This window comes from Ovis canadensis, chromosome 6, assembly GCF_042477335.2.
Source record: "Ovis canadensis isolate MfBH-ARS-UI-01 breed Bighorn chromosome 6, ARS-UI_OviCan_v2, whole genome shotgun sequence".
Taxonomy (NCBI): domain Eukaryota; kingdom Metazoa; phylum Chordata; class Mammalia; order Artiodactyla; family Bovidae; genus Ovis; species Ovis canadensis.
In genome coordinates this window covers 99,814,578-99,841,729 of record NC_091250.1, presented here as the reverse complement: position 1 = coordinate 99,841,729, position 27,152 = coordinate 99,814,578, and the positions used below count along the sequence as shown (strand labels likewise).

Below are 27,152 nucleotides of genomic sequence, written 5' to 3'. Positions count from 1 at the left end.
TGTAAGCATTAATAAATCCTCAGAAAATATATTTTTGTTATTAAACATTTCTTAAGGCATTTCTCAAAAACCTAATGTTTTTCTAGCTTCAGTTAATGTTAACATTTCATAAATTTTGACCCAAGTTAATTATTTCTTTTTTCTTTAGTCACATAAACACACTTCTGTGTTTATGTCTTATTCATTTCAAATTATCCACAATTAGTATTTCAAAAGCACTGATTTTAATTAATTATGTTTTCATTTTTACATTTAAAAAAATACAGAGTGCTTTGTGAATTTTCTTAGGGTGAATGTATTTATGTAGCTTAGTGTACACCTACCCATAGAGCACCCTAAGTATCATCTTTTAAAATCACTATCTTGAAAGTGTCTTAGAACATATAACTAACTATACAGAATCTTAAACATTGTCAAGTTTATCATTGTCTCAATTTTTTCAAAAGTTTATCATAAAAAATAATTTGATCATTATTTAAAAACTTCAATCAAACAGAATAGGAGCAGAAGTTTTAATTTCAGGAATAGTATAATTTTATCTTAATAGTACATGTCATCATGGAAGCATAGTAGTACATGCAGAGAAAATATATACCAAACATTTTATCTTCTAAGCTAAACTTTTCTGTGATGTTTAAATACATTTTTTGGAAATTTAGGAATTTTTTTTACATTAGTGACTTAACATTAGAATCTTATATTATTATACATAATACTCATATATATGCACATGTGAGTTCAAGCCATATGTTGTATTTAAATTATGCAAATTGGGATCATATTTCTTACCTCAGGAAAGAAGGTTCAATTTTAGCAGAAACAAGAAGGCCCTTGTTTCATCATGTCACCATAAAATAAATTTTACATTAAGACAGAAGCTTCTAGTTTAATATGATCATCTGTGGACTTACCTGGTATTCTGACCGCTTAACTAATAAAAAACCTTCAAAGTACAAGGGTAGAGCAGTAATCTTTGACCTTTCTTGGAAGATCCTGCGTGGGGCTGGTTTCGGGGGCTTCTTAGCCATCATACCCTCTCGTTGGTGTGTGGCTAGTTTCAACTTTATCCAGTTTCAGACAAAATGAGATCTCCCTTGTGTGAGAGGAAAGGGCAACTGTTCAAAGAGGAAGTCCCAGCTAAGAGTTTAAACCACCAATAGGACACATATGCGCACTTTTTTTTCTTTACTTTTTGTGAGGTAAGAAAGAACAGGCGTAGACCAACTTTGATAGGGTAATCTCTTAGGAACCTACATGTGTTTAGACTTACAATAGCAAAATAAACAGAAAAGTAATATCACCAGAGGATGAAGAGAACAGATGTGGAGATTATGGACTTTCAAGGAGACATCAAGGTCATGTTTGTTTTCTCCCACCTTTTTTGTTTGTTGCTGCCCGTTTTTGTCCTGAGAAGACATGACTTGAATTAGTTCCACTTCATTAAAAATTACTTAATAGGATAACTATATTAATACTATTTCTGTTTTAGGTACAGCTGGTCTTCTATCTAGATTCTACATGGATTGAATTGACTATACATAGAAAATTTTAGAAAAAAAAAATTCAGAAACTTCCAAAAGGCAAAACTTGAATTTCCCATGTTTTGAAAACTTTTCATATATTGTATTAAGTATAATAAATAACTGAGATGATATAAAGTATACAAGAGGATTTTGTAGGTTATATGCAAATGCTCTGCTATTTTATATAAGAAACTTGAGCATTCAAGGATTTTGGTATCTGTGGGGGTCCTGGAACTGATCACCTACTGATAGCAAGGGAGGACTGCATTTCAGCATTGAACTTTGTTTAAATTTTTAGAAAAATGGTGCTATTTATCCCATGCCCATTTTGATGGTTCACTAAATGTAAACTGCAGTTATGGGAATGTGATATTTTTTACTTCTTTGTTAATCAATATTTTGAGTTGGTCATTTACCAGTGGATATTTGGCAAAATATGTCTGGAAGAGAAAGCTGTAAATTTTCAAGCTTATATTTTGTTCCTTTTTCTTTCTAAGCAGAGGATCACTGGTGCTATGATGCATAGATGAGGTATGGCTACCTAGTAAGATTTATAGAGCTACACTGAGGCCCAAATGCATTAATTATTTGTTTGTGGAAAATGCTCCTTGAGAGACTGGATTTGGTACAGCACTGTGCAAAGAATGATGGGAGAGAGGAACACAGGAAGGAAATCTGGTTTGTTTTGCAGGGGTCTTGAAAGGTTCCACCATTTGCTATTTCACGCTTAGCATTATTACAGAGTTGCTTGAGGTCTAGAATGCAGCCCTCAGCATTCTTCCCTGTTAGACTAGCCTATTCTCATCAGTCAAAGCAATACAGGAATCTACAATCTGAGCCTCCTTTCCTAATGGAAAGACCATGTGGTTTTCCCCACCAGTATGGTTCTATTGGATCTTCAGCTGTAGGTGTGAGGAACCAGACTGTCTACAAAATGAGGTATGATGAAATAAAATTCCTATTTTATAGCCAGACAAGAAAAATTTAAACATAAAATGTTTCTCTTCCCACTTGGGCCTCTTCTCTCCCCTTCAGTGTGTTCAGTATTGTGTATCTGCATTAATCAGGCCTCCCTGGGAGATAACCTTCCTTCTCAATCTGGTAAGGAGGTGTGATGACCCACCACTTGCTTTGTAGTGGCATGTGTAAACTGTCAATATGTTTTTGACCTAAAACTCTTTGTCTCAAAAACTTTTATGATGGTGTTTTGATCTCTAATAAGCAGAACAATCCTTAGAACTATCTGAAAGGTTGTTCCCAAGGTTATAATCCTCAGGTTGGCTTGAATAAAGTTTTCCATTTCTTTCTTAGATGTACTATTGATTAACTTTTTCATTCACATGCATGATGTAGTTGGCAACATACAAGCGATAACCCACAAGAAGATGCCTGGAATCTTCCCTGACTGGCACTCCACATGAGTATGAGTCCACTGAGCCCCACTGGCTTCTTAGTACTCCTCAGAACAGTGAGTTCTCCTGTTATCTGGATCTCATTGCTTTTAAGTCATAAGCCTGAAAATTTTATTTGAGCTATTTTTATTCAAGACTCGGAGTCTTAGGGGCACTAGTGCATTTCCTAAGGTCGAGATCTAGGGGAATCTGGGGAGGAGGCCCAAGGAAATATGAGTGGTTGGATTTCCGTTAAATTTGGCTTAAGTTAAAAAAAAAAACTTGATATATAGTCTGAATAAAATATTTCTAGTGAAATGAGAAACTGAATTATTCAGCTTCAAAGAAAAAAGGACATTTGTTCCTTTGGGCCACAAAGTATTCTCAGGTGACTGAGCACCTAGAGGAAATGTCTGAAGATTAATTGTGACAGAAGTTCTATGGAGAAAGGAATTCTATAGAGAAACTCATTGCAATTGCATAGAATTACAAATAAGTTCTTCTCAGGCGGAGCAATACAGACTGATTATCAGTAAACTAAAGAGTGTTCAGATACATTATGAAAATGAAAACAGCTTTGTCAGGAAGCATTTAACAGGAGGCTTCCTGTGTGCTGTTTTGGATCTGTCAGGAATTCTCTGTTCCTTATTAATTACTGAATACTCAGGAATCAAGAGGAGAGGCAAGCCTCTCCCAGGGGCTGAGGAGTCCAGGCATTTCTTTCATTACTTTTTCTATATAGGGATATGTACCCTCTTCCTTCTTGTGAACCATACGGTAAAAGTGATTGTTTACAACTCTCTCTCTATATATATATGGATCGCCTATGTTTTGTAAGTCTGGAATTTTAATCTTTATCTTTGCTGAGAATAACTACCTTGTAAGACAGTATATATGCCCAGACCATGTTGATTAAAACGCCTTTGCTCCATCAGAGCTCTGGTCCCCGTGTCTTTCTTTCTCTCTCTCTCTCTCCCTCTCTCTCTTTTTCAGGCTGATCCCCTGGAGCACAGAGGCTCTCTGAGTTCACTTTCCTGCCTGGGCTTCTAAGACCCTCTCAAGAAGGCGCTCTGTGCCTTCACCCCATGGAGAGAGTGCCTGAGGCTTTCGTGAATAGAGCAAGCCCCGTGCAGGTGCTTTATTGGCTTTCTGCGTAAACCAAGGAATATCAGCCTCTTTCTCTCTCCTTTACTTTCTTATCGGTAGACTCCAGACCACCAAGTTCCGGTCCATTAAAGGACCTCAATACAGCTTGAAACTGAAATTGGGAGATGAAGATTCAGAATTACTGCCTTGCCTTTATATTGAGACCTATTTCTTGCTACCCCAAACTTTAAATGATAAAATATAAGTCCAAGTACATTTTTTGAGACAAAGCCATAATTAATTTTTAGTTTCAGTATACTAAGGAAGTGATTTGAGTGGTAATCATCAATGGTTGGAATAGAAGAAAAGTAGTACTGAAGAAACCAGTTCAACAGCTTCTGTAAGTTTCTTTGATTTGCCAGCTTGCAAGTAAAATTGATCCTTAATATAACAATGCTCAAATTATATCCCCCAAAACTGACAAAATGCAAAAATCCTGTTGAAATATTATTATCCAGTTGGACCTGTCCATGACTTTCAACATCATTATACCACTGCACCATTACAATAGAAATCCTCTTACAGATATTGCAAGTTTTAGGTGGTGAATAATAAATTTGTAGGTAAGAAAAAGTGTTGAAGCAGAGGGAGAGAAGCCAGTTTTGCTGCTAACCAGCTCCAGACCTTGAACAAACCAGTTCACTTCTCTGGGATAACAGCTTCCTCATTTCTTGCCTTAAGAGCTGCAACAGGCTGCTTTCTGCATGCATGCCAAGTCGCTTCAGTTGCGTCCGACTCTGTACAACCCCATAGACTATAGCCGACCAGGTTCTTGCCATGCCCTTCTCCAGGGGATCTTCCTGACCCAGGGATGGAACCCGCATCTCTTAAGTTCCTGCATAGCCAATCAGATTCTTTACCACTACTGCCACCTGGGAAGCCCCGGCTTCTTTCTGCTGCTGCTGCTGCTGCTGCTGCTGCTGCTGCTGCTAGGTCGCTTCAGTTGTGTCCGACTCTGTGCGACCCCATAGACAGTAGCCCTCCAGGCTCCCCCATCGCTGGGATTCTCTAGGCAAGAACACTGTAGTGGGTTGCCATTTCCTTCTCCAATGCATGAAAGTGAAAAGTGAAAGTGAAGTCACTCAGTCGTGTCTGACTTTTAGTGACCCCATGGACTGCAGCCTACCAGGCTCCTCCATCCATGGGATTTGCCAGGCAAGAGTACTGGAGTGGGTTGGCTTCTTTCTAGCATCCTCCTGTTTTCCACTCTTTGCCTCTCTGATCCATTTAAAATGCAGTATAAGCCAGTCATTTCCCTGCTTCAAACATTTTATGAATTCTCAGTCCTTCAGATTCATTCTTTTATCTTTTTCATCAGCAGTAAATATTAATTGAGCACCAACAAAATGTTCAAACATCACAAGGTCATTCCTAACCCTTTTAAATCTACTCCTTAAAAATACTCTCTCTTCTAGTAACTTTGCTTACTCTCAGTTGTCTTAATACTCATGGTCTTTCCCCTCTCCTCATACCTTTCCAATCACTGTACACTTTGCTTTGGTGCCCTTCTGCCCTCTTGTTAATACAACTCCCTACTTGTCCTTGAAGACCCATATTGAGTATATCTTTGTTGTGAAGATCTTCTGAATCCTTCCGCATCCTCAAAAGGAACATTTGTCTCTCTCATCCTGCATTCCCATAGCATTTTATGAATTTTTTATTATAGTATTTGTTCCATTATATTTTAGTTACTTATATAGCCTCTGTATGAACAGGACACTGAGTTTTTCAAATACAGGGATTGTTTTGAAGTCAAGGCCAATAAGAAGTATTATAGATTGTGGTAACCATAACTATTTATTAAATTTTTCCAGCTGAAAAAAATGTTGTGATTCTAGTTCTTAGCCCCCACTATGACAGGAATTTCTTTTTTTTTCTGATATGTGTGAACATTGGTTGTTGTATGATTGTTTTGTTGCCTTGTATAACAATCATGGACTTCCCAGGTGGCAGAGTTGGTAAAGAATCCGCCTGCCAATGCAGGAGATGCAAGAGACACAGGTTCAATCCCTGAGTTGGGAAGATCCCCTGGAGTAAGAAATGGCAACCCACTCTAGTATTCTTGCCTGGAAAATTCCATGGAGCCTGGCAGGCTACAGTCAGTGGGGTCACAAAGAGTTGAACACAACTGATCAACTAAGCACATGCACAAACATAACAATTATATTATTATAAAATTCTTGAAAATATTCAAAATCCAACTTGTATAGTCATCATCAGCATCTTCATCACAGGAATTTGTTTTAGATCAGGATATATGAAAAATATAACTCAACAGCTTTGAGTGAACTTTATGAATTAACTCAAATAAAACCAATATTTTAATATTCTTTGTTATCTATAAGTCATCTATGTTATAATACAATTAAAGTGAATGGATGCACATTTTTACAATATTTAAGGGTCTCTAAAATACTTTATTATCCAATTTATTGAAATTGATTCAGTCGGTAAATCTGAATAGAAGTTTCCAATCCCTCTCTGCTGCTGCTGCTAAGTCACTTCAGTCGTGTCCAACTCTGTGCGACCCCATAGACAGCAGCCCACCAGGCTCCCCCATCCCTGGGATTCTCCAGGCAAGAACACTGCAGTGGGTTGCCATTTCCTTCTCCAGTGCGTGAAAGTGAAAAGTGAAAGTGAAGTTGCTCAGTTGTGTCCGACTCTTCGTACTTCCTAATTTCTGACCCTTGTTTTAATTAATGTTTATTGACAATTTATTGCCATTTGTATCACAGTGTATTGCAGTAAATCTTGAAGATATGTGAACTGAATACATTAATGTTTCACAGCTTTAATTCTAACTGAAAACAGTCTTAATTTTAATGATTAGGTGAAAACTTTATGCCATAGTAAGTCATGTGAAGAGTTGACTCATTGGAAAAGACTTTGATGCTGGGAGGGATTGGAGGCAGGAGGAGAAGGGGAAGACAGAGGATGAGATGGCTGGATGGCATCACTGACTCGGTGGGCATGAATCTGAGTGAACTCCGGGAGTTGGTGATGGACAGGGAGGCCTGGCGTGCTGCGATTCATGGGGTCACAAAGAGTCGGACACGACTGAGTGACTGAAATGAACTGAACTGAACTGAAGTCATTTTTATTCAGAAAATGTTTCTACTAGATCTTCTGTGACAGAAAGGAAAACAAAATGTAAGGAATCACTGTTACGGAAGTGACATTAGTTGCTCTGTCAGAGTGGTTTAATTCAATAACCTTGTTAACCATAGGTTGGTGCTTTACATCCATTCCAACCCCTGCTAGTGTGCCATTCTTTACTGCAGAGGCTTAAAAGTTAAAAACTACATTTCTCAGTCTTCTTTGTAGCTAGAGAGGGCCTGCATTCAATATTGGCAAGGAGGAGGGGAGATAGAACTCATTCTTTCTCAGTCCTTTGGTTTTTCTGTAGGTGAGCATGGTTTATAGGCATCTGATTTTTCTGTGGCAATGTTATCAGAAGTCTCAGTGTGTGATCACCAGTTTCATGAGTGTTGATAGTCAAGGCATGGAACACTGGTTTTCTGATAACAATCAGGGCAGGTACAATGGGCTTCTGAAGCCAGAAGCAGTTAGGATGTTTCCTGCTCATGGAGACTTCTTGGTTTTGGTGGCTTCCTTGACATGGCAGTTTGGTAATTATGGTGACTTTCTCATTATGCAGCATCAGTATGGTTCTGGAAACTAAGCATTAAAATCGACTTCCCAGTTTTTCACTTTGCTTCATGCAACTGGCTCTTCATGGTTCAGTTCTGTAGTGTATGTTTGGGAATCATTTCTAAAAGCCCAAAATACATTATTTTTCCATCCCTTCCAACCATACTGTAAGCTGACAAATGCCTAAATTAACTAGCATGAATTTATGTAACTTATCCCAGATCAATACAGTTTTCCAAGGTCTATAGGAATAAAGGAAAAGTTATCCTAACATTGGAGTTGCTCTATAATCTAGTTCTATTTTGCAAATATGAACAGTTTTTCAGTGTCTGACAGATTTATCAACAGCACATCGTTTCTGCCTCACAACTTTGCTTGTAGTTTATCTTTCTATTTCTTTCAGCTTGTAAATCTCTTACTGTTAGGTATTGTCAGCAAGCTACAATTTTGGCATTTTGTGTGTTTAAACTTTCTTTAGGCACTTGAGTTTATAATATATATCACTTCCTATACATATTTAAAATAATTTATTTTTTCTAATTATAAGTAAACTTACATGAGTCTTAGACAAAAGCGAAAGGCACAAAGACAATGAAAATTACATGTTATTCTATTATCTATACCATTAGCATTGTTTGGATGGGTATCATAACTTTTTGGCACTTTTTCTCTATTTGTGTATATTTATACAGTCAGGTAAATTCTGTACTGCTATTTGATAAACTATGTTTTTCGAATAATGTATCTATTCAAAGTGAAAGTGAAAGTTGCTCAGTGGTGCCTACTCTTTGCTACCCCATGGATTGTAACTCACCAGGCTCCTCTGTCTATGGAATTTTCCAGGCAAGAATAGGAGTGGGTTGCCATTTCCTTCTCCAGGAGATCTTCCCAACCCAGGGATTGAACCTTTGTCTCCTAGAGTTGCAGGCAGAGTCTTTCTTTACCTTTCAAGCCACCAGGGAAGCCCATGATCTATTCAAATAATGTATCTAGAGCACGTTTATGTCAATAATGCTTAGTCGCTCAGTCCTGTCCCACTCTTTGTGACCCCATGGACTGTAGCCCACCAGGCCCCTCTGTGCATGGGGATTCTCCAGGCAGGAATATTGGAGTGGGTTGCCATGCCCTCCTCCAGGGAATCTTCCTAACCCAGGGTTTGAACCCAGGTTTCCAGAATTGCAAGCAGATTCTTTATTGTCTGAGCCATCAAGGAAGCCCAAGTATGAATGTACATTGTTTAAATTTTTGCCTAGTACCATCAAAGTAATTTGTCTTTGCAAGGTTAAACTTATAATGCACAACTGTATTAAATTTTTGAAAATCTAAGTGTGTTTTAAATTACAAAAGCTCTGTTTTTGAGAAAAGAGTTATATTGTCTAAAAGTAAACTAGAGGCAACAGAAATGGAGACTAGAGAATAGAGATTTGTTATGTTCTTGTTAAGAGAAGCAATGTATTATATAATGAAGTATAATTGCAACTAAGAATCGAATGGTTGGTGCCAAAATAACATAGGAAACTTAATGCTGGATCAGTTTATACAGCACTCTAAAATTACCAGCTCAATGCAGGACTTTAAGACATAGTGCTTAACATTATTTTTTTTTTTAATTTTTTTTTTTTTTTTTGGTGAACGTTGCTGCCATCTATCTGCATATTGCAAGCACACTTTATTAACTTGGCAGTCACAGTCTGGTAGAATCTTTGAATCTGAAAACAATTTCGTCAGAAAAAGCTAAGTGAATATACTTAACAAACGAGGTAAGGACATTCTCTTATATTAACAATAGCATTATAATATCTAAGAAAATTTACAATTCTCGGTCATACAGTGGTCAATATTTTACTTTTCCACTGTTGGTTAATGCTCTAATATAGCTTCTTTGATCCGAAGACTCTGATCAAAGCTCACACATTGCATTTGGTTTGTATGTCTCTCTCTCTCATGTTCTTAATTTTTCAAGTTAAGTTTCAGTTCAGTTCAGTTCAGTTCAGTTCAGTTGCTCAGTCGTGTCCGACTCTTTGCGACCCCACGAATCGCAGCACGCCAGGCCTCCCTGTCCATCACCATCTCCCGGAGTTCACTCAGACTCACTCAGACTCCATCGAGTCCATGAGGCCATCCAGCCATCTCATCCTCTGTCATTCCCTTCTCCTCGTGCCCCCAATCCCTCCGAGCATCAGAGTCTTTTCCAATGAGTCAACTCTTCGCATGAGGTGTCCAAAGTACTAGAGCTTCAGCTTTAGCATCATTCCTTCCAAAGAAATCCCAGGGTTGATCTCCTTCAGAATGGACTGGTTGGATCTCCTTGCAGTCCAAGGGACTCTCAAGAGTCTTCTCCAACACCACACTTCAAAAGCATCAATTGTTTGACACTCAGCCTTTTTCACAGTCCAACTCTCACATCCATACATGACCACTGGAAAAACCATAGCCTTGACTAGACGGACCTTAGTTGGCAAAGTAATGTCTCTGCTTTTGAATATACTATCTAGGTTGGCCATAATTTTTCTTCCAGGAGTAAGCGTCTTTTAATTTCATGGCTGCAATCACCATCTGCAGTGATTTTGGAGCCCAAAACAATAAAGTCTGACACTGTTTCCACTGTTTCCCCATCTATTTCCCATGCGTGATGGGACCAGATGCCATGATCTTTGTTTTCTGAATGTTGAGCTTTAAGCCAGCTTTTTCGCTCTCCTCTTTCACTTTTCATCAAGAGGCTTTTTAGCTCCTCTTCACTTTCTGCCATAAGGGTGGTGTAATCTGCATATCTGAGGTTATTGATATTTCTCCCAGCAATCTTGATTCCAGCTTGTGTTTCTTCCAGTCCAGTGTTTCTCATGATGTACTCTGCATAGAAGTTAAATAAGCAGGGTGACAATATACAGCCTTGATGTACCACTTTTCCTATTTGGAACCAGTCTGTTGTTCTGAGGTATTATTTAGTCGCTAAGTTGTGTCCCAATCTTTTGCGACTGTAGCCTGTCAGGCTCCTCTGTCCATGAGATTTCCCAGGCAAGAATACTGGAGTGAGTTGCCATTTCCTTCTCCAGGGGAGACTGCAGACAGATTCTTTACCACTGAGTGACCAGAGAAACCCCTGCTGCTGCTGTTGCTGCTAAGTCACTTCAGTTGCCTCCGACTCTGTGTGACCCCTATTGAGATATAATTTACAACAAAGTTCATCCTTTTAAAAATGAGCACAGTTTTAAGAGGTCATATATGTATTTTTACATATAACCACCACTATAATCAAGACATAAATTATTATTTCCACCATTGCAAAAATTTACCTCCTGATTCTCTGTAGTCAGTGTCTTCCTCCCCCATGACATCATCCTCTGGTAACCTCTGATCTCATTTCTGTTCACATAATTTTACATAGTTATGCACATGGGTTCATGCCCAGCTCTGCTGTTTAATGGTAGTGTGATCTTGGGCAGTTACTTAAAGACAGTTCCATTTCTGTTGACTATAAAATGTCAATATTAGTTGTCTTTTCTCATAGGAATATTCTAAGAATTAAAAAAGTTATTGCATGGAGAACATTTAGGATAGAACTTGCCATACAGTATGCACTCAGTAAATAATTGTATGTGTTACTATTTCAAGTGTGAGACCAAATTATATAATATAGTCTGGTTGGCAAAAGTTCTGCTAGACCAAGTCTAAAAAGCACCATAATAATACCAGTAGCATCATTTATTGAATTCTTGCCATGTTTTAGGCATTTCAACTAGATCTCAAAACAAATTAATCCAGATTTCAACAACTTTAACATTATTCCTATTTTACCGACAGGAGAATTGAGAAACTTACAGTTTAACTTGTTCATTATGGCAGAATTAGTGAAGTAGAGTGAAACTCAGACTTGTCTGATTTTTCAGTGCTTCTTTCCTACAAAAAAAAAAAAAGTCTTTTCTGGTAACAACATTTGTTAAAACATTACAAATTAAAAAAAAATTTGTTCAACTCTTGATTAATGAATTTATTCAATAAATAATATATTTTATTAGTTATTGACTATATTCCCTACACTATATATTTCATATCTGTGACTCATCTATTTTGAAAGTAGAAGTTTGTACCTCTTAATCTTCCTCACCTATTTCTTGCCTCCCCCATCCCCCCCATAACCACCTGTTTGTTCTCTGTATCTATACACTCAGTCAGTTCAGTCACTCAGTCGTGTCCAACTCCCCTTGACCCCATGAACCGCAGCACACCAGGCTTCCCTGTCCATCACCAACTCCCAGAGTTCACCCAAACTCATGTCCATCGAGTCAGTGATGCCATCCAGCCCTCTCATCCTCTGTCGTCCCCTTCTCCTGCCCCCAATCCCTCCCAGCATCAGAGTCTTTTCCAATGAGTCAACTCTGCATGAGGTGTCCAAAGTTCTGGAGTTTCAGCTTTAGCATCATTCCTTCCAAAGAACACTCAGGACTGATCTTTAGAATGGACTGGTTGGATCTGCTTAGAAAATGTCTATTCAGCTCCTCTGCTCACTCTTAATTGGGTTCTTTAGCTTTTTGATGTTAAATTATATGAATGCTTTGTATATTTTGGGTATTTACTCCTTATTGTATGTACAACTTGCAAATAGCTTCTCCCCTTTGATAGGTGGCCTTTTCATTTTGTTGATAATCTCCTCCAACATGCAAAATATTTTTAGCTTGATAAAGCCCCATTTATTCATTTTTGCTTTTGTTTCCCTTGCCTAAGGGAAGGTCATCCATTTTCTGATTTGAATTCCCTGATACATTTTTTTATTAAATCATAAAAAAAGGTCATAGACTCATAAAATGGTCAGGTCTAGTCAGTCTTGGAGAAGGCAATGGCAACCCACTCCAGTATTCATGCCTGGAGAATCCCATGGATGGAGGAGCCTGGTAGGCTATAGTCCATGGGGTCGCTAAGAGTCGGACATGACTGAGCGACTTCACTTTCACTTTTCACTTTCATGCATTGGAGAAGGAAATGGCAACCCACTCCAGTGTTCTTGCCTGGAGAATCCCAGGGACAGAGGAGCCTGTTGAGCTGCCGTCTATGAGGTCGCACAGAGTCGGACACGACTGACGCGACTTAGCAGCAGCAGCAGTCAGTCTTCAGAGCATCTAACTTAACTTTACCTTTATGTAAATAAGGAACCTGCTAAAATGGTGCCAGAGCTTGTCATACATGACATAACTAGTCCACTGAGCAGGTTTCAAGACTTCTGATTTAGGATTCTTTTCAGGACATCACACTTAAGTGGTACGTACTTACATAGATCATTTTGTTGCCACTGCCTCACAGAAATAGTAATCCCCCCCCACCCCCCGCCGTGTAATAGCGGAGGGGGGGAGCGGAATACATCATCCATCACTATTATTAATATACCATTATTCCTTTCAGAGATGATGCATATGTGGGCTAGGGTGTGGCTAGCACAGTTAAACCTGCACAGTAAAACATTACTCTTTAACTGTTTTCAGCAGTTTTTTCACCTTGTATCCTTCCAAATATTACTGTTTACTTTGTAATGTAACCATCAAGAAGTTTTACACCTCCTCCGCGTGGGATAGAGGGAGAGTGAGCCAGAAAGGGACAAGGAAGCTGTGGGAGCAAGAGAGGTTAAGTCTTTGGGAGGATGGGGTCGCGCTGCTTGGTGGGGCGGGCGGGGCTACTGCGGGTGGGTGGGGCTACGAAAAGGCGGCGAGGGGAGTACAAGTGAGGGGGCGGGCACACAACGTCTCTTCCTTTGGAGTCGGCAAGCCCATTTTGCGCATGTGCAGTCCGTTTTAAATTGCGTAGGACGCGGCGCGCTTGTGGGCGCGCTTGCTCGGTAGCCTGGGGACTCTTGGAGCCCGCCCTCTGCCTCCCTTTGTTTCTCGCCTAAGGGCGCTGCTGGGTTTCCTTCTGGCTGGTTTTGGGGTGACTGAGTCCTCGCTGGGCTGCCCAGAGCTTTGACCCGGGTAGACTTACGCCCTAAAACCCTGCCCGGTCGGAGCGGGGCCGGAACATGGCTGCATGGGGGCTGGTAAGTGCAGGCCTGGGACCGGGTGAAACGGGGAGAATGAAGCTTCGGGCCGGTGTTGTCGCTTCTGGAGGATTTCGATGGAAAGCAGCGCGAATTTTTTGAGTTGGGAAGTGAGCGGATGCCACTATTCAGAGTTACTTTACTTGCAGTGTTTCTTCAGGCTTTTTGTAGTCCAGTTGTGACGGGTAGCTTTCTCTTCTGAGAATCTTGTGATTTCTACTTTTGAGCCTAACTTCAGTTCTAGGAATTCAGCAAGTGGCTCAGTGGTAAAGAATCTGCCTGCCAATGCAAGGAGATGTCAGAGAGGAGGGTTCGATCCGTGGGTGGGGAAGATTCCCTGAAGGAAGAAATGGCAACACACTACAGTGTTCTTGCCTGGAGAATCCCCTGGACAGAGGGTACTGGCGGACTACAGTCCATGAGGTCGCAAAGAATCGGATACCACTGAGCGACTGAGCTTTCAGTTCGTAGTCCTCCCAATAATTTTCTGTCCTTGGTAGTGTTGGGAAGCCTTGAAATTGACAGTTTCTTTCAGAATTGCTGGTGTAAAGAGGCAGGTTTCTGACAGGTTTCTGAGAGGCAGCACCTGGTTAAAAGTGTAAACGGTGAATGACTGAGGGGGCAGAAACTCATTTTTATTGGACAGTTTCTGGACTCCTTGGTATTCCCTTTTCTGTACTTTAGATTTACGGTTTTGTTAATTTAGCTGCTGAGTCTCGTATCCGACTATTGGCGACCCCATAGCCTGTTATGGTTATTATACGTTATACAACCTTAGCAGTCCCTATCTTAAACTCCTACTTTCTCCTTTATCTCCCCTTTTAAGATCTTGTTGTATATATATGCTTGTATGCATAAAGTAGGACTTCCCTGGTGGCTCAGACGGTAAAGTGTCTGTCCACAATGCGGAAGACCTGGGTTCGATCCCTGGGTCGGGAAGATTTCCTGGAGAAGGAAATGGCAACCCTTTCCAGTACTCTTGCCTGGAAAATCCCATGGACGGAGGAGCTTGGTGCAGGCCACTCACTGTCCATGGGGTCGCAAAGAGTCGGGCACGACTGAGCGACTTCACTTTCATGCATAAAGTTTATTGTGGACAAAAATTATTGCCCTCCACTTAAGTAAACAGAATGTAGCCCACCTTCAGGCCACCCGAAACTGCAGCTGCGTCTAAGTGTGCCTGAGGGGACTTAAGGATGTAGGAAACAGGCTACTGGCCCTAGATAGTTAAAGAGACTTATGTGAGTCTGGACTCTAGCGTCTTCGCATTTAGAGAGAAGTACTAAAATTATTAGCTTGAGGTGTCTTTTTTCGTGATTAGCAGTAGTTTTGATACTTGATTTCTTTTTCCCCGCAGCCCAAACTCCTGTATATCCTAGGTCCTCCCTTACCTCTTCGGGGTAGTTCTGAGAGTCTGTCTCCTGAGCTATGGTCCTAAGTAAGGTCACCAAATAGAAATTATAAATTTTAAGTTGTGCATTTTTTTCAGCTGACAATTATATATAATGTAAATAACACATGTGCTCATGGTAAAAAGTACTGTCTATACCAACACTTTAATACTGTTGACTAAAGAAAAATGCACTGTTGCTGGGTCATTTGGTAAGAGTATGTTTACTTTTGTAAGAAACCACCAAAAAGTGGCTGTACCGTTTTGCCTTCCAAAATGAGAGTTTGCATTGTTCCACAATTGGCATTGTCATTTTTCCAGATTTTGGACACACAGATATATAGTAGTATCTGGCTTTAGTTTGCATTTCCCATTTACGTATGATGTAGAGCATCTTTTCACAAGCTTACTTGCCATCTGTATATCTTCTTAGGTATCTTTTAAGGTCTTCGGACCATTTGTTTTTTAATTGAGATAAAAAACTATTTTATTCATTTTTATTTGTTGATGGTGCTGGGAGGCATGTGGGATTTTAGTTCCCTGACCAGGGATTGAACCTGCACCTTCTGCATTGGAAACTGGAGCCTTAACCACTGGACCTCCAGGGGAGTCCCCTTTTTTTTTATTGCGTTTTAAGTGCTCTTTGTATATTTTGGATAGCAGCCCTTATCAGATGTGCCTTTTGCAAATATTTTCTCCTCATCTGTGGCTTATCTTCTCATTCGTTCTCTCTTTTTAAAAATCATGATCAGTGTTTTATTTATATTGATGTTGGGATGTGTTTAAAATCTATGATCAATAATATCAATGATATTATTAATAAGCAACTTCTTTTCTCCCTATGATCTCACCTTATAAGTTTCTCCTAGTTTTAGGATGATGCCCTTCAGAATATGGAAAGCTTAGACTGGTTGAAGCTTTTCTTAGTTCTCACATTGACTGCTTTTCCTGCTGCCTGCTTTTTCTGTCAGTCTTCTGTAAACATTGCCCTTGTGTCTCCTTTCAAAGTTCTCTTTCCTTCTCTTTGTAATGGTCCTCCCCATTGACTGCACTTGGCTTCTCAGATTAAGGAGGAGAGAGAGAGACAACACTGAAACTGGAAGAGCAGCTGCTGGTTTTCTGTGTTTTTATTCTTTTGATCGCAGTTCACTTTTAGTTTTCAACAAAAAGTCTCGTGTTTATTACTGAGCCAAAGCACTAATGCAGAAACACTGACACGACAAAAATCATAAATCATTTTCCTAGTAAAACACATCCAGCTATTCATATAGTATTGATTTTTCAGAGTGATATGATAAGATGCAGGTGCTCTTGGCACAGTATGAATATGTGTGCCACCTCATGTGCAGGACGCCTTATAGATCCAGTTTGGTTCTTCTCCAGTGTCATCTTTTGTGTTTGCACCTGATTTTATTACCAGTTTTATTCAAATTCACTGGGGAATGGGACGATTCTACTTTTGTTTTTTGTCCAGGAATCACTTGATCATGAAAGTTTGTTGAGAAGATTTGGCTTGAAGCAAATGCCACAGTTCACTCCACCTCCACACCTTAGCTGTGCCATGTGGCATGTGGGATCTTAGTTTCCTGACAAGGGACCGAATCCACTACCCGACCTCTGCATTGGAAGCCTGAAGTCATAATCACTGGACTACTGGGAAAGTCCCCCCAAAGTCAGAATTGTTTTGACCCTTTTAGTTCTAATATCTGACTTTGCATCATAACTCATTTAAAAGACAAAAGGAGAAAGGAGTTGAGAGATTATCCTCAGTCATTCCTGTACTTTAGTGATTTCAGACTGGGTGTAATTTTGCCCTGCAAGAGGTGTTTGGTGTTGCCTGGGAAAATTTCTGGTTGTCTTAAAAAGGTGTGGATGAGGGGTATAAGTGCATCCAATGGATGGAGGTCAGGGATGCTGCAAGTATCCTACCAATGCACGGGACAGGCCCTCATGAGTCATTCAGCCCAAAATGTCATCAATGCTAGATTTGAGAAACTCTGCTGTGACGTATCAGAGAAGGCAATGGCAACCCACTCCAGTACTCTTGCCTGGAAAATCCCATGGGCGCAGGAGCCTGGTAGGCTGCAGTCCATGGGGTCGCTAAGAGTCGGACACGACTGAGCGACTTCACTTTCACTTTTCAGTTTCATGCGTTGGAGAAGGAAATGGCAACCCACTCCAGTGTTCTTGCCTGGAGAATCCCAGGGACGGGGTAGCCTGATGGGCTGCCGTCTATGGGTTCGCACAGAGCTGGACACGACTGACGCGACTTAGCAGCAGCCAGCAGCAGCTGTGATGTATATTATTTTCTTTGAGAAACAAAATCTCATAGTGAATGAAAGAATCTGAAATTGAATGAAGATGAGTTGAATGTGAAAGTTGTTAAATGTGTTTGAAAATTAATAATTTTTGTATTCTAACTTTTAATTTAAAATTAAAAGACCTTGTCTGTCTTGTTTTCTACTGTGCCAAAATAGCATTTGGCCTCTAGTAGGTGCTTGATTCATATTTGCTGAAGGCATGTATTGTCTTAGCCTTAAATTTTTGCTATTTAAAAGAGTAACAGAGTACTTTACAGGTGTTATTTATTTATTTATTTTAACTTTTTATTTTTACTTTATTTTACTTTATAATACTGTATACAGGTGTTATTTAACATTCAGAAACATTCAGTGTGAAAATATGACTTTTTCATTTTATTGTGTTAAATTAGAAGTATGACCTTAAATTAGACCTCGGAAGGGAGTTAACTAACATTAATTATCAAGGATTTGCTTAAGTGTTTCAAATGGTGAGTGCTGATGAGAGACCTAAGTGCTTGCATTAATTTTGTATCTTGTGATAAAATTCAGACTCGTTAGATGTCTTTGTTCCTTAGTTTGCTATCTGTAAAATAGATTTAATCTTTTGCTCCTTCGGTACCTCCTGAAATTAATAGGGTATGTGAAACACTAATTTTCTTTAAAGAAAAACACTTTTATCTCATAAATTTTAGTCTTATTTGTTTGACATGTCAAAATAACAAAACATGTTTTTGTGGTATACAACACTGGCAAAGTTCTGGGAAGAATATAAGCTAGCTTAAGACAAAGTCTCTACTCTGAGGTTTCTTAAACTCTAAGAGATGTCTTCATCTTTCTGAACAATTCAGTTCAAAAGTGAAGCAAGGTAGCAGTCCCTGTGAGTAGAAACTACAGTGGCTTAGAGCTGTGCATAAAGAGCATTAGGAGAGTCAGAATGTCAGAGCGTGAGTAGGGTAAAGAGAGTGTTCACATGAAGTGGGATTATTTATATCCCATAGGGCCAAGGAAGAGTACAGCTTACTGAACATTTTATATTGATAATAATTTATTTATTTTTAAAAGCATACTATTTATCCTATTACTATCCAATTTTCAACCTGAAAAGTTAACTTTATAGATTTTATACTAAAAAGATAGGACCCAGATTATCACAAATGTGTTTTCCACTTCCAGTTTCAACATGTCCATGTGTTATATTTTTTTCTGTCATTTCCATTGATAGGGGCTTCTTCTTTGTTCCTAAGTCATTTCAGTCATGTCTGACCCTTTGTGACCTTATGGACTGTAGCCCGCCAGGCTTCTCTATCCATGGAATTTTCCAGGCAAGAATATTGGAGTGGGTTCCCATACCCTCCTCTAGGGGATCTTCCCAACTTTGGGATTGAACCTGCATTTCTTATGTCTCCTGTATTGGCAGGCTGGTTCTTTACCACTAGCACCATGTGAGAAACCCCTCTTCTTTGTTGGGGTTACCTAACTTCTCATTTGGAGACATTCTAGCACTTTTTAATCTTCAGTTTTTCTGATATTTCACTCTTAGTTTCCTAGGTATGAATCTTCTTGCATTTTCATTATGTTGGTCATTTACTCCTCATCCAGGACAATATCCTCTGAGCTTAAAAGTTAGGCTGTTTCTGCTTTTTTTCTGTTTCATCAATTATCATGTTTCATTTGTTTCCATCTTTCAGAAATTTGTTGTATGTGTTTGTCCACAGATGGTCCTCTGTTCCATTCTCTTTTTCATTGTAATTTTATGGCAGTCTATTCTTTACTGTTATTTAGAGGGATTGATCTACAAGAAAAGAAGATAGATAGATACTGTTAATGGACTAACTTGAGTTACTGGAAGCCCAGATAGTATGATTTTGATTACGGAAGAGGTGTAGGGGGAGATAGAGGAGTGGGAAGAGGAAGAAGACGATAAAAAAATCCAGGGTAAGGAAATAATGTAAAAAAGGTTTGGAAACAGAGGATGTGAGCCAAGTTGTTTTTCACTTGATCCAGAAGAATTACTCTTTATAGTATTATAGTAGGCAGTCAGCAGATACTTGCTGAATGGATAAATGAAGAACTTAACTTTTTACCAAACTGATGATTTACTTTTCTTTCAGGATCATCTCAAAAATGACTATAGAAGAAGATTTTGCCGACCTTCCAGGTGATCTGTATACTTAAGCTTTTAAGATGATTTTTATTCCCATCTTGAGAAAGTGGAATTTTTAAATGCAGAAAGGAAAAACTATTAACCTCTGACTAAAATAATGATTTATATGCTCATTGGTTAAGTATAATCATCTTAGTTATTTTATATTAACAGAGAAATATTAGTGCAAACAGTGCATTGGCTAAATGGCAGTCATAAAAGAAATTCGCCTGATGAGTGATGGATCAGGAAGCGGCAGTTTCAGTTTTGACTGAATGACAGCTACGGATAAAGCACTCTAGGCTTTGAATGGTACTAGCAGAGAGGTGCAGTTTATTCTGTGGGGCTGAGAAAGGGACAAGGTGGGTGTGACCCTAATGGGCGATAGAAGGGCCTTCGTGGTGGCAGAACTGTTCAGCACCTTGGCTCTTGTGGGCATAACTGAATCTTCAGATATGATAAATTGCATAGAACTTAGTACATACACGAACATAAACATGCAAATGAGCACATGTAGAACTGGAAAAATCTGAATAAAATTGGTGATTTTGTCAATATCCGTATCATGGTTTTGATAATATATTCTATTAGGTGAACTGTTCCTATTGAAGGAAACTGGATAAAGTGAACAGGAGATCTCTTTTATATTATTTTTATAACTGCATGTGAATCTAAAATTATATCAATATAATTTTTAATTAAAAAATTATATTGATTCATTAGTTCCTTCAGATTAAGGGTATTGAATCAAAAGTGCATTTGAAATGTAGGGAAGACTATGTTACTTGGAGCTGTTAGCACTTGTGACTATAGAGTCTTTATTAAAGAAGCATTTCAGGAATGATTAGTTCTTAGTTCAGTCGCTCAGTCATGTCCGACTCTTTGCGACCCCATGAGTCGCAGCACGCCAGGCCTCCCTGTCCTGTCACCAACTCCCGGAGTTTACTCAGACTCAACGTCCATCGAGTCAGTGATGCCATCCAGCCATCTCGTCCTCGGTTGTCCTCTTCTCCTCCTGCCCCCAATCCCTCCCAGCATCAGAGTCTTTTCCAATGAGTCAACTCTTTGCATGAGGTGGCCAAAGTACTGGAGTTTCAGCTTTAGCATCATTCCTTCCAAAGAAATCCCAGGACTGATCTCCTTTAGAATGGACTGGTTGGATCTTCTTGCAGTCCAAGGGACTCTCAAGAGTCTTCTCCAACACCACAGTTCAAAAGCATCAATTCTTCGGCGTTCAGCCTTCTTCACAGTCCAACTCTCACATCCATACATGACCACAGGAAAAACCATAGCCTTTGTTCAAAAAAGTTTTATGTTCTTTGTTAGGTACAGCAGTAGTCTAAAACAGCTTTAGACATGGCTATTCAATCAGGGAATATAATTGTTAATGTAGACAATAAATACTGCTTCGTATACTTTTTGGGAACTCTTGGTCTCTCAAATACTTGTTTTATCCTCAGATTTTAATGGTGATATTTTTCTCATTAAGTAAAAATGAGTATTTTGTAATAAGGAGATATGGAATTTTCAAGATAGATGTTAATAATTAGCAAATACCTTTTAGAAATGATACATTAACATTTTCTGTTCTTTGTTTCTTACTAGGGCACCTGACATTAATACAGAGCAAGGCCAGAATATACTGGAAGTCTTACTAGACTGTTTTGAAGAAAAAAGTAAGGTTTCACTTTGTGGATTGGGATGGCTGAAATATAAATTTGTCCATTGACATCAAATTCAGCAAATATGTTCTAGCATTTCAGTATATATTCTCCCAGGAATTTTGAGTACATGTGCAGTCCTTCATGTACCTTCTGGTATACTGAAGATGTGTGTTAGTTGTTCAGTCATATCCAGCTGTTTGCGACCTCATGGCTTATAGCCCGCCAGGCTCCTCCATCCATGGGGTTTTCCCGGCAGGAATACTGGAGTGGGTTGCCATTTCCTTCTCCATAATGAAGATAGTACTGGCAAAAATGAGAATAATTTGTTATTCCCTTTAGTTCACACTAGATTCCTATAGTCTGGAATTCTGTAAATAATTATTATACACTAGAGGATGTATCTTATTAATGGAAATAATGTGCAGAATTCTTGAGATCTCTGAAGAGCTTGTAATAACATTTGGTGATTTGCACCCCTTCCTAAAGAAAAGATATATTATGGCAAGTTTTAGGAAACTTTTCTAAGTGCTGATTAATATCAGAAGGGATTGGAATAAAAGCCAACCAAAACAAACAAAGCAAAACAAAAAAAAGCCAACCAAAGAAAAGCACACATAGTGGAAAGGTATCTCTTCTTTTTAAGTTCTGAAAGATGAATTGGCACATACTTCTTCAGAAATCTTGTCTGTCTTTTTCAGTTCCTGATGCCTTCTGGGTACATTTGAATATTGAATTGATGTCTGTACTTCAGTTAAACTAATTGTGCTTAAAAGAATCAAAAGAATTCTTCATGTATAATATAGGGCTTCTTTTAATTTTAACCAAAAATTTTTATATGTTTAAATTTTTTTTGACTTTTTAGGTCTTGCCAGTGATGTTAGTAAAAATGCCACAAAATCAGTGCTTTATTCAACACCTAAAACAAAAGATATTTGTGTTCAGTCATCAAGCAAAGAGGTAGGTCTAAAAGGAGAGCTTCATGAGTAAAGCTCAATACACAAAATTAGATACATTTTAGTTGTTTGTAAGTCTTATTCTTTAAAAGGAACCCTATATTTCCATTGAGTTTACATGAAATTTAGAGATATTTTATGAAAATTTTGGTCCTACATTTCCTGTGGTTGAAATTGGAGGTCTGGGAATTAGAATCATCAAATTATAACACAATTATTTTTCACTCTTAGTGAAGGTAGTTTATTGCTAAACAGGGAAATCAGTCTTTCATTCATTATATATCTTAACGGGATACATTGGCCTAACTCTACAAAACAGCCGCCTTTGAAATAGAGATTTTGAAGCTAATGATTGAAGACAAATTATTCAAAAGCACAGTAGTAATTGAAGAGAAAAATTGTATATAGACATACATTGTAGATTGTGCTTTGCCTGTTGCCCTTCACAGATAGTTTACAAATTGAAGGTTTTTGGTAACCCTGTGTCAAGCAAGTCTCTCTGCTGTTTTTTTCTGACAGCATTTGTTTGCTTCATGTCTCTATGTCATGTTTTGGTAATTTCTCACTATATTTCAAACATTTTTATTATTATTATATTTGTCATGATCTATGTATGATCAGAGACCTTTGAAGTTACTGTTGCAAAAAAATTATGACTTCTAGAAGGCTCAGACAATGGTTAACATTTTTTAGCAATAAATATTTTTTAAGGTATGCAAATTTTTTTAGACATAATGCTGTTGCACACTTACTCTACTACATTGACATTGAAGTCACTCAGTCGTGTCCAACTCTTTGAGACCCCATGGACTGTAGCCTGCCAGGCTCCTCCCTCCATGGAATTTTCCAGGCAAGAATACTGGAGTGGGTTGCCATTTCCTTCTCCAAACTATACTACAGTTTAGTGGAAACAGTTTTTATGTACACTGGGAAATCAAAAAATTGATGTGCCTTGCTTTGTTGTAGTACTCTCTTTATTGGGGTGGTCTGAAATGGAATTTGCAGTATCTGAGAGGAAGACCTGTAATGCTAGAAATAACATTCACTAGAAACTTGTATAAACAAATAGTTAACCACATATAGCCTTTTGGTTCTAAGGAATGAAGACATCCATTGTTGTCATAATTGAGAGACTTTTTTTAATGTGATAAATTATATTAATTTTTGACAGTTAAATCAACTAAGTTTCCTGGGATAATCTTGGCTTGGTCATGAAGTATTAACTTGTTCTGATTTGGTTTGCTAATATTTTAAGATGATTGCATCTGTGTTCATGAACAATATTTTATTTTTCTTTTCTCAAAATGTTCTTGTGGGGCTTTGATATCAAGGGTAGAGGTTCTACTTTCAGGTAGGATGTAACAGATTGCAGTAGGTCAATGCTTCTGCTGCAACAGCTAGTTTAAAAAAAGAATAAAATGCAAAAGAACTGATGTTTTTTAGAGACATGGGAGTTGTGGAAGCAACAAGGACTAGATGAACTAAAAAAGAAAGTGAAATCCTTAGAACAGGAGTTGATGATTGTTAGTCATTTTCTTCCCTGAGAGTATTTGCTGATTTGGGGCAAAAACTGAAGATTTTAGGTTGGCCCAAACAGAGTGAGTCCACTGAGGGAAAGCAGAGCTTTTGACACTTGTGCAGGGATGGCATGACATATTGGAATCCTGGAGGTTCCCCAAAAGGATAACTTTGTTGTTGTTCAGTCACTAAGCCATGTCTGACACTTTGCAACCCCATGGACTGTAGCCCACTATACTCCTTTGTCCATGGGGTTCTGGCAAGAATACTGGGGTGGGTTGCCATTTCCTTCTCCAGGGGATCTTTCCAGACCAAGGATCAAACCTGCATCTCCTGCATTGGCAGATGGGTTCTTTACCACTGTACCACCTGATAAGCCCTAGCTTGGAGAGAGAATTTAATTTTTTTTTTTGGAGAGGTAATTTTAATTTAACATTGTCCATTGTGTGTGCTAGTCACTCAGTTGGGTCCTACTCTTTGCAACTCCATGGACTGTATCCCTCCAGACCCCTCTGTCCATGGAATTCTCTGTCCATGGGTAATATTTGCCTCGGTATATTTTAAAAGGTAAAAATGCTTAAGGTAGCACATGTGTTGTCTTGGTGGGACAAGGTCAAGAGTGGTAGCCAAGAATACTGGAGTGGGTAGCCATTCCCTTCTTTAGGGGATCTTCCTGATTCAGGGATTGAACTCGGGTCTCCTGCATTGCAGGCAGATTCTTTACCATCTCAGTCAAATGCTTATACTAGGACCTTTGTCAAATGTTCCAGTGGTCCTTATTGGTCTCCTCACATTTAGGAGTGTAAAACTAAAATGGTAATTGGAAACTCTGCATACTTAAGAGTTGTACATTTTTAGATTTTGCTGTAGTGTGACCTGTATGTCCACATCATTGTGAAAAGCTTCTTGTTAATATCTGCAGGCTTTCTTCTCTTGACTTGATAAGTTTTTCTGACAAATCTCTCCTGCTTGGGTGTCTGATTTTAACAGTGAGTGTTCTCAGCCTAGTAGGGGCAAGGAGGAAGATGGATTTTGAATACTTCTACTTAATGTCTCTATTTTCAGTGTATTATTCTTACCTTCAGTTTCTGATCTTCATGTCTCTGATCTCACAGTCTTCTGCACCTTGCTTTTTGTTTTGTTTTGTTTTACATAATCATTCATGTTGCTGTACTTTATTCATTTCTCTTGTATTTGTGATGTTAAATGCCTATATGGCAATTTATTTGTCTAATCTTCTTTAGGTTTTTAAAAGCTATTCATTGTTTCTATGATAGGTTATATGAATTTGGTTTCTACAGTGTTATTTATGTATGCAACTTTACCAGCCCGTTTCATGTTTTACAATTTTTTTTCAATTTTAAAACAAATATGTTTAATCACAATTGGTAATTAAATAGAGTAGATCTAATGCTGTATCTCTTTTAGACTCAGAGCCCAAAGTCACATCCAAAGTCAGGTCCAGTTTCTTCAAGGAAGAAAGAAGCCCCTCTGCAGTTAACTGTAGAACTAAATGAAGCTGTCAGCAAATCAGGTTGGTAGCATCCCCATGGGTAATACTTGCCTTGGTATATTTTAAAAGGTAAAAGTACTTTAGGTAGCACATATGTTGTCTTGGTGGGACAAGGTCAGGGTCAGCCTAGACAGAATTGTGAAATAGATGAAGTTGTTTTTGAGTCTCTCTCAAGTCCATTGTTGGTGTGTGTGTGTGTGTGTGTGTGTGTTTAACGTGAATAAGTTTTAAAATTTTTATTGAAATATAGTTGATTTACAATGTTGCCAGGGTCCAGCCCCGGTGGATCCAGGGAATTTGAAGGGTGGACGGCGTTGGCGTGGAAAGACTTGTTTATTTATTAATATAAGATTAGATTAAGAAACTATAGTGTAGTAGGAAGACTAAGTGGAGGAAGAGGGCTGAATAGATTGGGTTACGCGGAAGACCAATAAAATTCCAGACAAGGAATTTGCGCCATCTACGTTGGGCCACTGGCGCTCGCTTGAATATCTAAGGGTGCCTCGCCTTAAGCTCCCTTTCGTGTGGGTCTTAACAGCCAGGGCAAGTAAGTAGACCTGGCGAGCCTCCGCGCCCCAGATGGAAATTCAGCCTGAAATTAAAGTAAAGAGCAGAGAGAGGGAAAGGGAGAGAAGAGAGAGAGAGACACGGGGGGAGCCAGATTCTCAAGAAACCAGGCCGAGAGACTAGTCCGAGAAACTGGTCCAATCCTTTATTGTTCAGAAGGCCTTTTATACTTTTGATAAAACACGGAGATCAATGGGTAACGCAAAATTACGTAGCATTCTCAACCCAGACTCTTTCTGTAAATCATTTTGTATACAAAAGGTCTCAGGTGATTTACATTATCTTCTGGCCAAGAGGCTTGTTAACACTTTTTGGCTCTCTTCCTTAATGAATGTTAATTTTGTTTCCCCTGAAGTGTTTTTCTTTAATCTACATCTCCTTAAAGCGCTAAAGTTACATCTCTATAGAACAAAGGTGCAGTGGGTTATAACAAAGAAGGTACTTAACTCAAAGATCTAATGTTGCTAATACAAGGTCTACTACTTGTTTTTCTATATACCAACTATACCTAAAAATAAAGGATATGAAAATTTGGTAGCAAGCATTGACTCAACAAATGAAACTTTTAATCAGTCCTATTCTAAAGATTTTGACTCCTCGGAAGCTCCTACATTCCTAGGATGTTTTAAGCTTCCTGTGCCTCCTGCGGTCAGGAGGCCTCAAACAATCACACGTGCAGCTGTACCAGTCCTGCAGGCAGGCTAGAAAGCCATCAGAGGGGTTTTTGGATTGAAACACTCTTTCAAATGCAGAAGACTAAAGCCCTGAATTGACTTTTTCCAGAGAATGTCAGAAGGGTGGAAAAGCAGAGCACAAAAACCGGCAGATTTTTGTTGGGGAACATGCTTAGGAATTTCCAGAGGGGCCCCTGAAGTCTGAGCACGCCTTGCGTATGTCAGCTTCCTTCCTCATGACCTTGTCACGGGCGGGATTCCTCACACTGGCTTCCGGCACAATGTTGTGTTTAATTTGTGCTGTATAGCAAAGTGACTCAGTTATACATATATATATTCTTTTTAATATTCTTTTCCATTATGGTTTATCACAGGATAGACAGGATAGTTCCTTGTGCTCTACAGTAAGACCGTTATTCATCCATCCTGTATACAATAGTGTGCGTCTGCTAATCCCAAGATCCCTATCCTTCCCTTCCCAACCTCCCTCCCCCTTGGCAACTGCAAGTCTGTTCTCTATGAATCTGTTTCTGTTTCATAGATATATTCATTTATGTCATATTTTAAATTCCACATATAAGTGATATCACATAGTATTTGCCTTTCTCTTTCTGATTTACTTTGCTAAGATGGACCTTAATCTCTAGGTCCATCCATTTACTACAAATGGAATTCTTTTTAATGGTTAAGTGATATT

The 27,152-nt window shown here is 38.8% G+C and overlaps 2 protein-coding genes across 8 annotated transcripts in view; one reads left to right on the top strand and one right to left on the bottom strand.

The window, feature by feature from the left end:
- Positions 1-1,134, bottom strand: part of STAP1 (signal transducing adaptor family member 1) — a 31,038-nt gene extending 29,904 nt beyond the window's left edge. Inside the window, exon 1 of one of the 2 annotated variants that reach the window (XM_069594232.1) lies at positions 912-1,134. In XM_069594232.1, coding sequence (XP_069450333.1) covers positions 912-1,031 — 120 coding nt within the window. In that variant the 5' untranslated portion in view covers positions 1,032-1,134. The remainder of the gene's footprint in view (positions 1-911) is intronic. The other variant, XM_069594233.1, reaches the window with a different exon arrangement.
- Positions 1,135-2,058: 924 nt separating this feature from the next.
- CENPC (centromere protein C) overlaps positions 2,059-27,152 on the top strand; it is a 105,859-nt gene continuing 80,765 nt past the window's right edge. For 2 of the 6 annotated variants that reach the window (XM_069594224.1, XM_069594223.1), the window contains exons 1-5: positions 2,059-2,991; positions 19,535-19,581; positions 21,172-21,242; positions 22,093-22,187; positions 25,130-25,235. In XM_069594224.1, coding sequence (XP_069450325.1) covers positions 2,941-2,991; positions 19,535-19,581; positions 21,172-21,242; positions 22,093-22,187; positions 25,130-25,235 — 370 coding nt within the window. In that variant the 5' untranslated portion in view covers positions 2,059-2,940. Of the gene's footprint in view, positions 2,992-13,431; positions 13,731-19,534; positions 19,582-21,171; positions 21,243-22,092; positions 22,188-25,129; positions 25,236-27,152 lie in introns of those variants that run through there. The other 4 variants (XM_069594226.1, XM_069594225.1, XM_069594228.1 and 1 more) reach the window with 2 other exon arrangements.